Raw genomic sequence first — 16897 nt, 5'->3', positions numbered from 1 at the left:
TCCCAGCACCGGCCGGCCACGTGCTGGAATGACCCGTCCTTTTCTGTGTCCAGACGTGCGACCGCATCAAGCAGTCCGCCAGCGGGACTAAGCGCCGCGTGTTCATCATTGAGACCATGGGCGGCTACTGTGGCTATCTGGCTAACATGGGGGCCCTGGCGGCCGGTGCGGACGCCGCCTACATCTTCGAGGAGCCCTTCGACATCCGAGACCTGCAGGTATGTGGTGTGCTTGTCTCCGAGTCCTTCAGTGCTGCCTTTGTTGTTGTTGTTGTTGTTTTTTTTATTTATTATAGATTTCAGAGAGGAAGGGAGAGGGAGAGATAGAAACATCAATGATGAGAGGGAATCATTGATCGGCTGCCTCCTGTACGCCCCCACACTGGGTATCAAGCCCACAACCTAGGCATGTGCCTTGACCAGGAATCAATCCTTGACCAGGAATCAATTCTGGTTCACAGATTGATGCTCAACCACTGAGCCACTCCCCAACCCTGTTGTTTAGATGGTGCGATACACCAGGTCATAGGCACTTACAGTGACCTACCCCCACCCCAATCCAGGTTGTGTGCAGATGCACTGACTCTGTGCTAGAGCTCTATGGGCAGTGACAGCGTGAGCTCATGGGTCAGGCGGCTTCCACTCACTCACGCTTGCGCAGTTCCCTCCACTGGGCAGCCACTGTTTCTGTAGCCATTTGACAAGGGCAGCTAGTGCTTCCCAGGATGAGCACTGGGCTCCCGAGGCTTCTGGTGCCTGTGGTCCAAGTGTGGGAAGGTCCCAGTGGTTAACCCCCTTCCTGGAGCCCAGTGGCCACAGGACAAGCAGCTCTGTCCACTGAAATGTGGGATTTAATGAGAGAACGCGTGGCACCTCCTGCCCTGTGTGGGACACAGCAGTGGACTTAATGCACTTGGTGGGCACTGCCAACTATAAACAAAATGGGCACCAGACTTACCTCCTGCCCTTCCCTGCAGCTCACTTCCTTGTTTTTTTCATTAACCGATTTTATTTTAGAGCAGTTTTCGGTTCACATTAGAGATTTCCCATATATATACACAGGGCAGCCTGCTCACCCAGCACCCCTGCCAGAGTAGGACTGATGATGGAGTCGAGAGACCCACACTGACATGCCATCAGCACCCCACAGTCCCAGTAGGGTTGTCATAAGGGCTCACTCGGGTGCCCCTGCTGCTTTTAAATGGTCACATCACGATGGCTATTCTTCCAAATGGATATGGGTCTCCCAGGGCTCCCAGCTTTCAGTGGAGGCTAGTGGGGCAAGCACAAGTTAGTTTGGTCGCTCAGCCCAGGCATGGGTTGGAGGTCAGCCTGTTCAGGGCAGACATTGATCAGTAAACACAACTGAAATACACAAAAGCACAAATAAAACAACTTTGTAAAAGCTATGATTTTGTTACTTTTGTACCGAATAAATCAAGTAGAGAGATACTTGATGTTTTTACTTATCTGTGATTTTTTTTTAAATCTTGACCTATGAATTTCTCTTCGACACTGAATTAAACATTTATACTTCACACACCTGCCTAAAGATAGTGCCTCACCATCCCATGCCATCGCGCTCGGCACGAAGTAGGTGCTCACAAATGTAGTGATGAATGGGATTTGCTTGTATGTATATATCTCATTTTTTGCATATTTTTCTCTCTCAAGATACAGTATTCCTTTCCTTAGGGAATTTGTGCACACGTTTGAGTCTAGAAAAATTTCTCTTGGCCTGGAAATGCTCGCTAGGCAACCATATGTATGAGATTCTATATAAAGTGAGGTGACAGATATTTTCCCCCAAGATAAAAAATATTGTCATGAAAATAGGTAAGAAGCAATAAAATAAATTTATAAGCTTAGGCAAGGACACAGAATATACGGATTAAGGTTTTAGGATGGAAACCTATTTTGGAAAGTGTTTCCCATGGAAGCTGAGCTCTACCCCCTACATATGCCCAATAACATGACCTTGTTTGTAATCTTCACTGCAGGGCTTGTCACTACCTGATGTATTTTCCGAGATCAGACGAGATCGGGCGTGTTCAGGGTGGTATGGCCGTAGACTACCTGATGTATTTTCTGTTGTGCTCGCCACCAAAATGTCAGCTCAGAGCAGTTGCTACGTTCAGCAGTTTGGGTTGCACGGTGCCTGGCACACAGTAGGTTGCTTAGTAGGTTTCCCGTGTGACTAACGTAGCACTCTTTCCCAGTCCAATGTGGAGCACCTGACAGAGAAGATGAAGACCTGCATTCAGAGGGGCCTTGTGATCAGGTAACAGATCTCAGTTCTCATCTAAGACCTGGCTTCTCAGAAATCACCCACTTTGCGATCTAAAATGGGTGGGTCGGGGGAGGGGGGGGCGGGCCCTGCTTCTCCACCACCATCCTGGGTCCTGCTGGGAGGACGCAGTAGAGATGCTGGGCTTGTGCGAAAAACTTGCATATACTCAAATGAGTGGAGGGTAATCTTTAAAAATTCATTTTTGCTTTGTAATTACTTAAACTACACCGCTGATATTTATAAAGAGAAGAAAATGTGTGCAGTCGTGCATGGGATCAGGACTGAGGTGGCTGTAACATCCTCTCAGTGCCCGCGGGGCAGGCGCCCCCCCAGCCCTGAGCCCGTGCTTCCTGTTTCAGAAACGAGAACTGCAACGAGAACTACACCACCGACTTCATCTACCAGCTCTACTCAGAGGAGGGCAAAGGGGTGTTCGACTGTAGGAAGAACGTGCTGGGCCACATGCAGCAGGTAGGGCCGGCACCCCATCCCTCACGAGTGGCCCCAGTCCCGCAAAACAGAAAGGGGAGCTGTTAGTAATGTGACTTCCTTTTAGATGGATGATTAAAAACATCTGAACTATGTTCCAGTTCCAGTTAGAAGTCATACCAGATATCACCAGCTTTAGGAATTCCGTTGTGAAATTTGGGTAGATGGTCATCTTAAGGAAATGGTCAACTTTCATATAGGAATATCAATTAACTGGAAAACCTTATTCAAAGTATCTCATTCAATATTGGGCAAAAATAAGCATCCAAATAGGAACATCAGACAAGTGATACTTATTTGAGATTTGCACGGAATCAGAGTGAGGTGGAAAGAACCCCGGGCGCACTCTGTAAGTGCCCCGGATGACAAGCAGGGTGGGTTGGAAGCACAGGCCCCGCCTCCTGACCGCACGCCAGTCTTGTCCCATCACCACTGACCCCTCCTGTGTCCTAGGAACTTCTAACTTTGGGCCCATTGTTCACATCCGTGGGTCTCCGAATCTCCTGAATCTATGACGCAATGCTAGGCAGGTGTGTATTTTGTGAAAGGAAACTGGGACCCCCGTCCCCATCCCAAAATAAGGTTAAGGAATCCTGAAAGAATACTGAAAATGATGCCGACCCGAAGGTGACGAAAGCGCTGTGGTTCCTGCCTCACAGGCTCAGCCTCGTGGGCAGCAGTCACGGGCTTGCTTTTGTCTGGTCCCAACTATGCACAAGGAGGTAAAATTTAACAAAACAAACCTTCAAAGCCCGTATTTACAAACGTGATGTGAACTTTGTTGAAGAGTAATTTATTTCTACTTCATTTTTTAAAGTAAACAGCTAGAAAGGTGTGGTTGTTTAATTAACATGTAACTAACCACCCACAGGGAGGAGCGCCTTCCCCATTTGACAGAAACTTTGGAACCAAAATCTCCGCCCGGGCCATGCAGTGGATCACGGGGAAGCTGAAGGAGGCGCAAGGAAAAGGTGCTGAGTGGCGGGGTGGCCTGTGCACAACATGACGCTTTCACTCTTACCAGACTCTATGGTTGCTAGATACGACATTCAAGGTTATGATTAGGTGTAAATGTGATGGATACGAAATGCTTTATTCCCGCTGGTTAGAGATGGGAGGCATCGGTCATCAGTGACACTCTTCTTAGTAAAATTGCTGTTCACTTGTGGGCTCCTCTGCAAGAGCCTACGATGTGATCTCTCCTTGTTTTCTCCCTTTGCCACCTGGACCACTTTGGACTGGCCCTGAAGATACTTTCAGATTTTCTCCTTGACTCATTCACGACTCCTTTTTAGAGCAGGCAAGGAAGGAGCAGAGGTATCCAGACTGTTTTCCCGTCCACCTAAGTGTGTGCTGCTCCCTTACTCCACCCTCCCCGCCCCTCAGCACAACCGCGGATGTGTAACCATCCCGCCACTTCCTTCAGACTTCACTGTCTGATCAAACCTTCCAGGGTGTTATTAGTCCCACTTTGAGTAGGGAATGCCTTCAATACTTTGGGACTACAAATTCTTAGTAACGTTTAACTGAAGTCATTCATTCTTCCTGCTATTTATTGCTTGCTCTTGGATACTCTGTTCACGACATACTTTTCAATCATGAAAGGATCTTACACACTTTTTGCATCACATGGCATGGTCATTTAAGTCTTAAATGCATTTCCTAGTGTTAAGCCCACTTTGCCTTCCTGGGGAACAACCCCCCAACCCCAGCTGGTCTGGGTTTTTGCTTTGGCCATTTCCTGCTCATCCTGTCCATCAGGTGCTAGGTCAGGCTTGTCCTAACTTTCTCAGTCGGGGGGTTCCTCCCAGAAATAATTTGTAAGATGTTTTCATTTTTCGATGTTAATAAACTCCAGACACCTCCATCAAAGCTTCTGTCGCTTTCTCTGTAGGGCAGGGGAGGCTGACCTGCTCAATTTCTTTACTGTTTATAGAACTATCTGTGTTTCTTTTTTGTTTGCTCATTTTTGTCGGTCTTTTTTCATGTTTGTTTCTTGCATCCCTTTTGTAAGTTACGTTCTCTAGGAACTTTTCAAGTTCATCTAAATTTTCAAAAACTTTGCCATGAAGATTTTCTTCATGTCCTCTTTTGTTTTTGATGCTTGTAGCCCTTCTGGTCCCATCACTGCAGGATTAGTTATTGTGCTGGTACCTGTAAGTCCCTCCCCTCCGTTTTCTTGACCAATCTTCCCAGATCTGTGTGTTTAAGTGCATTTCCAGTGTTTGACTTATACAAACACAGCGATGTAAAGTTTCAAACTAAATTCAGTCTTCAAAGAACTGGCTTTGATTTTTTTTTTCTACTAATGTTTTTTACATTAACTTCTACTTTTATATTTCATCCCATAAAAATAAACCTGGATTTATTTTCTTCTTTTCACTGTCATCTAAGGAAGCTTACCTCACTAATTCCCAGCTGCTCACAGTACGTGCAGTCATGAGTGTACTTTCTTACTAGCATGGACCTGAACTCCTGCTGCAGTTTAAGCCAATCTTCCCAGCCCAGTACTTGGTGAGCTATGCATTCACCAATTACTCCCCATGGGGTGTCTCACTGCCAAGCACAGCGAACAGCTCATCTCAGGGCTAATGTGGAGCAAGGGTGCCCCATCATCTCTGCCTCTTTCCCCGAGTCTTAACAGGGACTCACAGGGTGTTCTCCGCCCACCTCGTCACAGCTGCAGGGATCCTGGGAGGCTGGCTTCTGCCCAGGGAGGATGTGAGAAGTCCCAATTCTTCAATCTCCTCACAGGATTCTGCTCCCTCCCGTCAGCAAACCTTCTCTGGCCACTTTGCTGGCCTCACTGGCCATTTCACCTGACCTTTCCACACAACCAAGCAGCCATTCTCAAGTCACTTTCTGTCCTTTATAGGAAGAAAGTTTGTAAACGATGATTCCGTCTGTGTGCTGGGAATATGCCAAAGAAACCTTCTTTTCCAGCCTGTGGCAGAGCTGAAGGAGAAGACAGACTTTGAGTAAGTAAACCTTACTGCAGGTAGAAGGAATGGGGACAAGAGTCAAGGACAGAGGGACGCCACTGTCACAGTCCCTGTTCTCACCCCTGCCCCTCTCATCCGCAGGCACAGAATTCCCAAAGAGCAGTGGTGGCTGAAGCTGCGGCCCCTCATGAAGATCCTGGCCAAGTACAAGGCCAGCTATGAGGTCTCTGACATGAGCCAGTTGGAGCACGTTCACACCGGCCCCGAGGAGCCTGCAGCCATCTAGGCGCCACTGCCCTCCAGCGATTCCTCGGACTTCCTGTTTACCGCCCATTTTTGTAACACGTATGTTATTTATCAGCACTTTATGTGAGTACTGTGGACGTTAATCCCCAATCACACAGCACCGCCCTGTACCCTTCACATCCCCATTGGATCCTAAGCCTCCAGTGAGTTGTCTGCTGTGTCACACACTGTCTCCTGCTTTACCATGTGCATTCCCAGTGGAATTAAACATTTGGCTAAAACTCAGACCACGGTACTAAGTGCCTTCCATTTTTTTCAGTAGGCATTTAAACCTCAATCTGGGGGCAGCTACCAAAGGTTCTCAGGCAGTGTCCTGGGCAGGTGCTAGTCATGTATTTTTATAGGGATCAGTGAAGTGGGCTGCACGAAGCAGTCACAAAGGGAAAGGCAATGCTGTGACACACAGACCTGGGACATGGCAGGTGTGCAGAGAAGGCCCAGACCAGGACCCCAGGGGAGGTGACCAACTCCAGCCACACGGGCTCCTTTAAAAACACCATGAACACGTGCGTCGTGCGTCGGGAAGGTGAGCTTCCACACTCGACCTCAGTCCTCGCTGTGCACTGAGGAGGGTAGGACATGTCACCTAGCGTCTGGAGGGAAAAGCATTTCTGCCTCTTCTCCAGCCTCTGCTCTTGTCTGGGGTGAGAGGAACCAGTTTGTCCACCAGCTGTGGGGGAAGGAGTCGTGCACAGCAGAGAAGGCGGATGATGAGAAATACGGGAAGACCACGCAAAGGAGCCAGTGTCCCAATAAAGCGAGTCACACAAATTCTGGGCTTCCCAGTGCACGTAAAAGTTATGTTTACACTACACTGTAGTCTACTAGGTGTGCGAGAGCAGTATGTCTAACTAAATGTACAAACCTTAACTAAAAAATACTTGATTGCTTAAAAATGCTAAGGATCATCCAAGCCTGCTGGAAAGGGTGTGGACAGCCCTACTGGGCGCAGTGGCCACTGAACTCGTCTGTGGAACGCGCAGCGCAGTACCTGCGCAACACAGAAGGCGCTCTGCCGGTGGCCGAGTTTAGGACGTGAGGATAAATTGAGTTCACTTTCTGTCTGAAAAAAGTAAAGTGAGCAACAGATGAGACAGAGCCCTTCAGCAAAGACAAAATGGGAACAAGTTAATGCTTATTAACACCAAACACACCAGTTCTCGAAAGGGATCCCATCAGGCTGCCTTGCTGAGGGTGTGTCTGTCCAGAATTTCCCCCAGGTCCTTGGTGTGACCACACTTTTTTATAAACGATGTTGGCATACCTTTGTTCACTTATTCATTTCACTCATTTTTTTATTAGAGGTCCTAAGAACTACTTAGCAAAATGTCATTTAAAATGACTAAAGCACAGGTAGGTCAGAGTTGCCTTTTATTTTAAGTATTTAAATAAATGTTCTATCATTATCAAAGTCTTACAACAGTTGTTCATCTCTGGCATTTAATACATGATTATTTCCATTTCTTCATGATCACCCACTTCTTTAAGACAGAAGAGTTTGGGGATGACCTGACAGGCAAGTACATACATACCTTTGGCAACATTTTAAGATTAATAAATGAGGAAGATATTTGGGAAAAACCTTCCAAATTAAACTTGGCTCTGCTTGCTTCTCTGGGGCCTGTGAGCCACGTTAGCCACGTCCCGAGCACAGCCACAGCTCCTTGTCATCTGATGATCCAGGAAGGGTCCTTGGCGATCTTCGTGTTCTCTGGTCCCAGCAGAGCCAGCCCGTGGGTGCTCCTCCCGACACCGAGGTACCTGAAAAGATGGGGGTCAGGACTGTTTCCACATCAGCCGCCCACAGGTTCACACTTCAGGCCACGTGACCGTACTCACTTGTTGCTCACATCAATGAGACCTTCACGGTGGACGGCAAAGAGCTGTTCCCTGTGCGCTTGCTTCAGCTCATCTGAGAGGCCGTATAGGAAGTGGTCCAGCCCTGAAGGAACACAGGTGACTGGGGAAGCTGGCAGGGACAGCATGCGGCGGCTGACCGTTCCACAGACCCTGCTCCTAGGTGGCTGACCCTGACCCAGGCCCCTTTGGGGAAGAGGATGGAGATGAGTGAGGGCCGAGTCAGGATGGTCTCTGCCCCTGCCCAGGGCACTGGCAGTCACTGAAGCTCTGAGGTGGTGAAATGTGACCCCTTTCAAGCAGCCAACCGAGATGCTCATTCTCAAGGTGGAAACTGGCGTGTCACAAAGGAGGCGGCGGCAGGGGGTGAGGTGAGATGGGTACACATCTCGGGAACTCAGCCTGGAGTTGTCTGGCCGCACCATCCATCCAGGTGCTTATGTTTTCTATTCCACGTACCTTTGTCCGAAGGAGCCACAGGAGCGTCCACAGCAGAGAACACGGAGAGCTTGGCCTCGTCAATGTCCTGCTGTGAGAACTTCCCAGACTTGGCCCAGTCCACAGCCTTCGCAAAAGACTGGAGTGTTTCTGTGGAACGTGGATCCCTGGGAGAGCCGAAGAGTTAGTTACTCACATTTACCACAAAAAAATAAGCAATAATCACATGCTGACTTCACAGCTTCAACACTTTACAGCTATTAACTTTATGCTTAGTCCCAAAATCAACACTCTGGAAATTTAAACCTGGCCACAGGCCATCTGACCCTCTCCCTGCCCTTGAAGATGGGGTCTGTTCACCCAGCCTCACACCAGGTGCACCCACTGCGACTTCCTTGGGAGGAAACGTCGGACTGAATGAAAGACTCATGGAGAAACGCTAAGAAAGGTTAAATGAAAACGCTCCTTTCCAAAGGACGCACTCAGAATAGTTGAATAATCACCCAATCTGGGCCGATCCTGGAGCCCCGGCACCGTCTCAGTGGGAAGGGCTGCAGAGGCCTTTGCCCAAAACTACGGACTACAGGGGCCAGGAGACGGGGCCTTAGGTGGTGGTTTCTGTGCTGCAGCTCCCGGCCCGGCCACTAGGAAATGTTCAGAAGTTGCAGCAGTCGGGGGTAAAGAGTAGTGCCTCAGAGGCACACAGAGTCCTTCCCCTAGAGTCTTCAGGCAGAGAAAGTTAAATGGGCAAAAGCAGTCAGGGGAGCCGGGAGCCCAGCCTCTGCAAGTCCATCAGCCAGAACGCTGCTCAGGTCACCTTCTACTGAAATATGCTTGTCGCCAAAGTGCCAGGATTCACTTAAGGCACAAAGTTTCCTGTTCCCTCCTGCTTCCCTGAAACCGAAAGGACAGTGCTGGGGGTGGTTAAGTGCCGAAGAGGTGGGGAAAGTGGGAACAATTGTTTCTCACGCTCACCCCAATGTCAGGTATGATATTGATGATTTTGAGCCAGTGACTGTCAGTGACATGACATTGTGTCCACATGTATGAGATGGTCAGAGAAAAGCTCACCTATATGAATAAAAGGTGAATATTCCATTATGACTGAGTTTAGCGCCTCCACCGTAGGCACCACCTTTTTCTCGAATTTCTGTGTGCAAGAATTTTGCAGTCATCAAACGTGCCAGGATCTTCAGACTGAAATAAATGATTAAGAATGCAAATTAAAAACATGGCTGGCAAGGAAATAATTTTTAAAAATGTCAAGTGTATAATTAGGTGAAGACAAAAATAAAGTAGTGGCTTAAATGACGGGTGGGAGTGGACACACCTTCCCACACACTTCTAGCTCCCTCTTAACCGCTTCCCACCAACAGGGAGCATGTTAAAGCCGCAGCCACAACTCGGACCCCCACATCAGTGTGAGTGTGTGCATGTGCACATGGAAGGCTCTTGACTAACTTTCCACAGGCATCTTCCCTAGGGTTTCCCTTGGTTGGAGTGTGCGTTTTCTATGTTCCCACTAACTTCCATTATCAATGCTAACAGCTGATGCCCTGGAAAGAAAAGGATGGTCTGGAAAGCACCTTCCCAGGGCACAGTGAGCAGGGCCACACCGTGACTGCCATCCGCATGAGTCCAGGTGGCCCTGCTCTGTGTGAGCACTCGGCCCAGCAGGGGACACAGCCTGGTGAGAAGCTGGAGGGAGAAGCGTGTTCCTAAAGACGGGGCAGGGTCGCTGTGCCGCCCTCACGGGCGGGCTCCACTCTGCCCACAGGGGTTTACCCTCCATGTGTTTTTCTTTAGAAACTTGATTCTCCTCTCTGTGGCCACCCACCCGCCTTGGAGTCGCGGTTTCCTTGCCCTCCTCGTTTGTACCTGGCATGGTCAGGGTGCGTGTAGGGGGCAGTTCTGACACATTCACCGACGTAGTTCACGGGGAACGGAAGCAGGAAGTGTGTCTTCATCTGGCAGGGCGTGAAAGTGGGCTCCTGCGGAGGGAAGGGAAGGCCCGGTCAGGCCGCGTCATGGGGAGTGGCCCACGGGTGCTTCCCGTACAGGTGCCACCTGGACTTCTGAATGTCCTAGTTCCTGTGGGCATCACCAGCCACGGTCTCATCTGAGAGCAAGGCACTGACGATCACAACACGCCACACAACCACAATGAAACAGCTCGTTCTACGTCATTTCTGTCGGTCACTGACTGTGCGAGCTTTCCTTTCCTTTCCATTTCTCTCCAGGAACACAGTCAGTTGCCCTTTCTGTGATGAGCCAAACCCAATGCCCAGTTGGTGAATTAACACTGACTCGGCAGTCAAGTTAAAATGGAGGCAGGGTGATGAGACCACGTGGAGGCACAGAGGTCTTCATGGGCACCAGGACGAGAGACAGGACTCCCTGGTCGTGCGTGCCAGCAGTGAGGGACTGACTGGCAACCTGGAATGGGCCGTCAGCCTATCCAGAGTCGAACTGGGCCGGCTGGTTCTGAAATGACAGGGCTGTGTTCACTTACTGTGATCAGCTTTCTGACGATTTGGCATCCACTAACGTGTGCGCTTCCTCCACATCCGTTAGGCACAGCTTTCTGAAAGTGTTTCCAAGAGGAATGAGAAAAATCCTAAACTCACTTCAAATAGCTAAGATGATACATTCCAGAAAACTCATAGAGCTAATAACAAGTGTTAGGGCACATTTGCTTTGGTGTTTTAAACAACGTTTTAACTACATAGATGTCTATGGGTTTTCAGATGGTCTGGGAGCCGAGGCACCACACCCCTTCAGCTGGGACTCTTAGGAGGTAGGGGGGCAGGTCCATTCGGGGATGAGGGATGCATGGACATAACCAAGGGGAAAGCAAAAGTTCATCCTCTGTAGAATGTGCATATTGTCAGCCTTGTACGTGAGGAGTGAGGCTTCTCTGCTGACCCTGGTGAGCGAGATTAGAGCCACTCTGGAAGTTAATCACATGCCTAGCGCTTACTAGATGTGATTACCTGCAGCGGTTCTTAACCTGTGGGTCACGACCCCTTTGGCTATCGAACTATCCTTTCATAGGGGTCGCCTAAGACCATCCTGCATATCAGATATTTACATTACGATTCATAACAGTAGCAACATTACAGTTATGAAGTAGCAATGAAAATAATTTTATGGTTGGGTCACAACATGAGGAACTGTATTTAAAGGGCCAGAAGGTTGAGAACCACTGACCGACAGCCTACCATGCATTGCTGAGTCGGGGGAAAGCCTCTAGCTGCAGCCAGACCGGCCTCCTCAGGGCACCATTTTTGGCTGTTCTTCCAAGAGCATATCTCAGACCCCAGTGTCCTGCCTCATCAGGAGAGTGTGCCCAAGCGCTCCAGGGACAACAGGAGCACAGGGTCCAAGGCCAAATTAGAGGGTTTGAACTCACTTCTAACTGGGTCAGCCCTGGGCCGCACCCAACCTAGTCTCATCAGCAATGCAGACGCCAGCGCCCGCACACAGGACAGTCTGGCACGCGCCTTCCCTGAGGGGGCTCTCACCTCCACCACATGCGGGCGCACCGGCTTCCGCTCCTTCTTGCTTCGCCCCACGCTTCTTAGGAAGTCTCCCACTGCCTGTTCCGTCTGAGACAGCTGCTGCGGGGTCGCATTCACTGCACATCTGTTTAAAAAATCACGTATGAACAGGAAACCCTTACTACATCTAGTATAAATAACAATAAAAAGGAGATAGTATATTGTTTTTGTATAAAATAATGCTCAAAAATATTAAAAAGAAACAGTAGCCAAATATGGAAATATCACAGTTTGATACTTCACCACAATGCTTTCAAGTAATCAGAAAGCCTGTCTTATCTTTCAATAGCTCACAGCTAGTACAGTTGTCAAGATGAAAGACAGCGTTTCTGACTCTAAATATTGTTTCCCTGAAGCTGCCAACACCTTCACACTTCACTGTCATAGACTGGAAACTGCAATTCCTGTCTAGAAGGGAAGTCAACAGTTGGCAGGTGTAAACTGGACATTAAAGTAGGAAATTGCAAGTTGCCACCTATTCTCTCAAAAATGTATTTTTATGTAACCCTTCCAAATTCTACAGAATCACAGATAATACTATGAGTTATTGGAACTATATAGTAAATTGACAATCTATTTTTCTTCTTTTGGCTCTGAATCCTAAATTTATTTCAGTTAAATTACACACCATTATAGTAGTTAACTATATTCCAGGCACTATACTGACTGCAATGCATTCTTTTCTTTTTTGCCATAAATCTTCAAAGTATTGTTTTATGGAGGAGGAAACAGAAGGTCCAAGTGGTTAAGCTGCCTAAGGCATTATGAGTACAAGTGTCCGTGCTGGCCCGAAACTGGCAGTCAGTTCTGCCCAGGGCAAAGCCCCTCACCAAGCTTAGGCTCCCCTCCTGCCACCCAGATGGTCTGGGGAAACCTGCTGGTGAGTCCAAGAAACTGAAGGGGAAGGTCCTGGAACTCTCCATGTAGAGCTACAATCTAACCTAAATCCGTGGCACTGATAACACAACATGTCAATCATTTTGACATTCTGCTCAGGCTCACAAACCTGTGGGCTTCAGGCCACCTGTATGTGGACGGCTCTGCTCCCAGGTGTTTTCCTAAACTATCGTGTCATAATTAATCTCACAAGGACTTTGCATTTTTACTCTGGTCTTGAGCAAGCTAACTGCACTGGGTCTCACGGACAGCTCATTTACAGAACACGTGCTGTTTACTTTTAAGAGCAATACGACTAAATATTTGCAGTAAATCCACCTCACAGTTCTTCCCATATGAAATTTCTTAATTAGAACACTGAAGTCTAGAACCAATTCTGTAACCTACACCTTCACTTGAAGAGCATCTCCACGCTACACTCAATGAAACTGGATGCCTCATTACTATCTTTGCTCAGAACCACAAACCCCTACCTCATATTGTTGCAGTTTAATAAATGCTTCTTGATGCGCGGGAGCTTTCTCAGGATGGGGCTGATGTCTGTCATTTCTGCGATTCTCTTCATCAACCTCACCTAAGCCAAAGGAATCAGCACATAGAGCAGACACCCTGAGCAGAGCAGGGAGCTACTGGGGCAGAGCAGGGACCAGACACTCCTCCCTAGTCTGGAAACCAGACAGATGCCCGATAGGGGAACCATGATGCTGTGACTGTGCCAGATGCACCTGCCTGCCTTGGGGAGGGGTGGGAATGGGGGGAAGAGAGAGGAGGGTAATTCCTCATGAAATTTGGTCAGTTAGAGAGTTAGCTTTTCTGAGATATAAATAATTTAGTACTAGGTAATTTTGTTAACTCTGCAAGACCTGGCTAACCCGGAATACCCAATGGTCCCCTCTGCATATCACCTGGTCCATCCCATTGAAGGTCTCCTGCAGGTCCCCCGCGGGCGTCAGGGTCCTGCTGGCTCTGATGGATGCATAGAGGTGGCCTGAGTCTGGAACTCCGTTGGACAGCTCTTGAGCAGTCATCTTAACCAACACTTTGAAGTGTTCTTCTTCCTCAAAGCATGGGCTATGGACAGGAAGAGTTTGCTAAGTTTCTGGAGCCCCCGCAGTTCCCATTCAATAGCATGGAGAATGTGTAAGTTTTCAGACAATGTACACATCCTGAGAAATTTTACAGTCCATAGGAATTACAAGTGGAATTAGGCTCTGAAATCAAGCCACCAGAGAGTAAAACCTCCCTTTAGCACACTTCAGACCAGCCCTGTGATACGGCCACAGCATTAACATATCTGCAAATCAAGTTACCTGTTAAATATTTCACTCCACAGGTGCATCATGTCTGGTAGGTTTCTCTCGAGGCAGAAAGATGAAAAAAATACACCCTAAACCAGGAAAGAAAAGAAATTATTTAAAAGAAAAAAATATAGACACCAGAGAAACCAACCTTTGAACACCCTGTGATGGAGAAACAAATGGTACCTGCTCGTAGGTGTCCAGGTGGGAGTCGTCAGGGAGCACGTGGGGAGACGCTGTCATCCCACCCGTCTTCAGCTCTATCTGCTGAGCCTGCTCCCTGTAGTCGAGGACTCCACAGCCCAGCCTGTGAACAGCAGGGAGTTCCCTAATCACCAATGTGATCTCGGCCCCATCACCTTGAATTACAAGCTCGGCTCAATCCAAGAACCACGCCTGTACAAACTTCTTACACCTCAAATGTACATGCAGGCTGAGTCGTCACGGGCCCTCTCCCCAGGAGGAACCAGGTCTCCCGTTCAGGGGTCACTCAGCACTGTCCAGTCCACCAGACACCTGCTATCCAGCACTAACGTAAAATGCTGAGCTGCGCTCCCAGTGCTAGGCTTTCAAATGTTCACTGTGTCTTCCCTACTCTGTTCTTCCAAAACATCCGACAGACTATCTGTTCAAATATTTGGTAGTGTTGGGGGTGAAATTCAAAAACTAAGCCTTTTTGCATTTTTAAGAAAAGCTGAAGTCATCACTACCCTGATGTTGCTTGTGGTAGAAACATTCTAACTGCTGTTCCTACTGAGAGAAGTAATTTAAGCCAAGAGACACTGTGAGGTTTTTCTAAAATGATCACAGCCATAAAAGGACAAAGAGACGGAACCATATTTTTTACAAGGGCAGGGAACTGTGCAGTCACTCTGCAGGTGGGCGCTCCCAGTGCATTTAGCTCCTGTGCATATAGGACACAGGGCCCAGCCATTTACTGCGGTGATTTCCCTTCGAAGCCTCTATGTACCTGGATTATAGGAAGGGAACCCAGCTGACAGCTCCCATCACCTCCCGCTCAGCCCACCCCCATCTCAGCCTCCGAGTGCCAGCAGAGGAACAGGGACACAGGACAGACATGCAGCAGTGCTGTGCCTGCCTGTGCTCTCAAATCTGCTCAGGCATCTGCTCACCGAGGATGACAGGACCACAAAACCAGCACAGACAAGGGCATACGGCATGGCGGCTCAAGGACATCCCAGGCCCACATGTCAGACTTAATTGTTTACATTTTCTGACGCAAAACCATCATTCTTTTCACAATCTTAAAGAGCTTAGTTGCTGAGGTAGATATTTTGAAAATTTGACTTATAACCAAGGCTTATAAATATTTAGTGTGCTATATTTTAGTAAGGAAATATGATTTTCATAAGAAAAATCTCAACAAATATTGAACCCTTTATACCCTGTAACAATGCTATGGATTATGAAAAACAAATGATTCACTAAAAAGTAGATTATGAATGCATTAAAACAAAACGAACATAGAGAATATCCACCAATGAAATATACAAATGCGTGCTGAGTGTGCAAACGTGTCTTACTTAGTGAGGACGCTGCAGAAGAGCGGCACGTAGGGCCGGAGCTCCTCGGGCAAGGTGTTGAGGCTGCAGAAGGCCCGGAAGTAGACCACGCCATTGGTGGGCTGGGCGCAGTATTGCACAGGGACGTCTCCAGCTGGAGAAAGAGGTGATTAACTTCCAAAGTTTTACCATTACACTTGTAATCATACAGTCATTGTTTAATATTTTTAAAATGGTAGTGCTTTTCAAGGGTGGAGGTTTAAAATTTATATCAGCAAAGAAATACTACTCATTTGCTATAATTTAGACAAATGTCCCTATTGTACTTTTATATGGTAAAATTTAAACTGTCTTTAACACTAAAGTGCTCCTTGCTTTTTGAAGAATCAGTAGAGAGAAGCAGTGTGCTTCGGGTCAACAAATGCCCTGGCATTCAAGCTGGACCCTGCTGGCCTCTGTGCGCCTCACCTCCTTACTCAGAGTGGATTGTCATTCCTGCAACACAGACCCCACTCTTCACCCAGCCCAGATGCCTCTCATCCTAACAAGTCCCTCCCCAGGACCTGATGGCCCCACTATGAAGCCCCAGGCACCCCCGGTCCCAAGTTCCCCAGGGGGACGTTCTGTGTTCTCTTTCCACATCCCTAGCACAGTGCCCTAAACCAGCAGAGGAACTAAGGTACTCACTGGTGACTGACCTGTCCCCACCAATTCTGATAACAATCCCTTAATGACTTTCAGTGATAAACACAAACTGTGGGGGATTAGATCAGTGGGATGTTAACCCGCTTTCCGGAAGACAGGATCTCCTTTGCATGTGCACACACATGCACACAAAAACTCAGACGTGGTCAACAGGACAGGCCCCGTTACAGACAGAGGGCCAGTGACAGACGCTTCACGGAAGTCAACGTGATGCTCAAACACGCTCTACACTCCTACACTGGCGGAGACAAGTCAAAGTGCAAGGCTGTCGTCAGAATTCCCTCAGGACAGAGCAATGAAGTCACGTCTTGCCATATGAAGCTGAATATCTACTCCGACAGGGAACGTTGTGCCAGAGAGGCCTCTGTGCTTCCAACCAGAAGCTGCTGACAGACCAGGGAGGAAACTCCAGGATGAAACTCGAGATGCCAGGGGCCTGCAACTCCTGTTGGCTCCCCACACCTTGACACAAGGCGCTGTGCGGCGCTTCCCGTCCCTCCACACTAGGCTGTCCCCTGGCCTAGATTGCCGGCTGAGCTGGAGAGCGTCATGGTGGGGACTCAAAGGCTGCCTGAGCCCTTTAAGACCTGCAT

The 16897-nt window shown here is 48.3% G+C and overlaps 2 protein-coding genes across 6 annotated transcripts in view; one reads left to right on the top strand and one right to left on the bottom strand.

Moving 5' to 3' along the window:
• Window positions 1–6253, top strand: part of LOC118672725 (phosphofructokinase, platelet) — a 63156-nt gene extending 56903 nt beyond the window's left edge. For 2 of the 3 annotated variants that reach the window (XM_036342429.1, XM_036342439.1), the window contains 6 exons: window positions 54–218; window positions 2219–2280; window positions 2649–2760; window positions 3650–3749; window positions 5654–5756; window positions 5862–6253. In XM_036342429.1, coding sequence (XP_036198322.1) covers window positions 54–218; window positions 2219–2280; window positions 2649–2760; window positions 3650–3749; window positions 5654–5756; window positions 5862–6006 — 687 coding nt within the window. In that variant the 3' untranslated portion in view covers window positions 6007–6253. Of the gene's footprint in view, window positions 1–53; window positions 219–2218; window positions 2281–2648; window positions 2761–3231; window positions 3501–3649; window positions 3750–5653; window positions 5757–5861 lie in introns of those variants that run through there. The other variant, XR_004973198.1, reaches the window with a different exon arrangement.
• Window positions 6254–7380: 1127 nt separating this feature from the next.
• PITRM1 (pitrilysin metallopeptidase 1) overlaps window positions 7381–16897 on the bottom strand; it is a 34454-nt gene continuing 24937 nt past the window's right edge. For all 3 annotated transcript variants that reach the window (XM_036342396.1, XM_036342415.1, XM_036342405.1), the window contains 12 exons: window positions 15621–15753; window positions 14263–14383; window positions 14089–14165; window positions 13684–13849; window positions 13252–13352; window positions 11846–11966; window positions 10834–10905; window positions 10200–10312; window positions 9393–9518; window positions 8343–8488; window positions 7866–7968; window positions 7381–7787 (listed from right to left, as the gene is read on the bottom strand). In XM_036342396.1, the coding sequence (XP_036198289.1) occupies window positions 7694–7787; window positions 7866–7968; window positions 8343–8488; window positions 9393–9518; window positions 10200–10312; window positions 10834–10905; window positions 11846–11966; window positions 13252–13352; window positions 13684–13849; window positions 14089–14165; window positions 14263–14383; window positions 15621–15753 (1373 nt within the window). In that variant the 3' untranslated portion in view covers window positions 7381–7693. The remainder of the gene's footprint in view (window positions 7788–7865; window positions 7969–8342; window positions 8489–9392; window positions 9519–10199; window positions 10313–10833; window positions 10906–11845; window positions 11967–13251; window positions 13353–13683; window positions 13850–14088; window positions 14166–14262; window positions 14384–15620; window positions 15754–16897) is intronic.

This window comes from Myotis myotis, unplaced genomic scaffold (genome assembly GCF_014108235.1).
Source record: "Myotis myotis isolate mMyoMyo1 unplaced genomic scaffold, mMyoMyo1.p scaffold_m19_p_1, whole genome shotgun sequence".
Classification (NCBI taxonomy): Eukaryota; Metazoa; Chordata; class Mammalia; order Chiroptera; family Vespertilionidae; genus Myotis; species Myotis myotis.
Note: the sequence above shows the minus strand (reverse complement) of the source record. Positions and strands in the feature narration are given on the sequence as shown.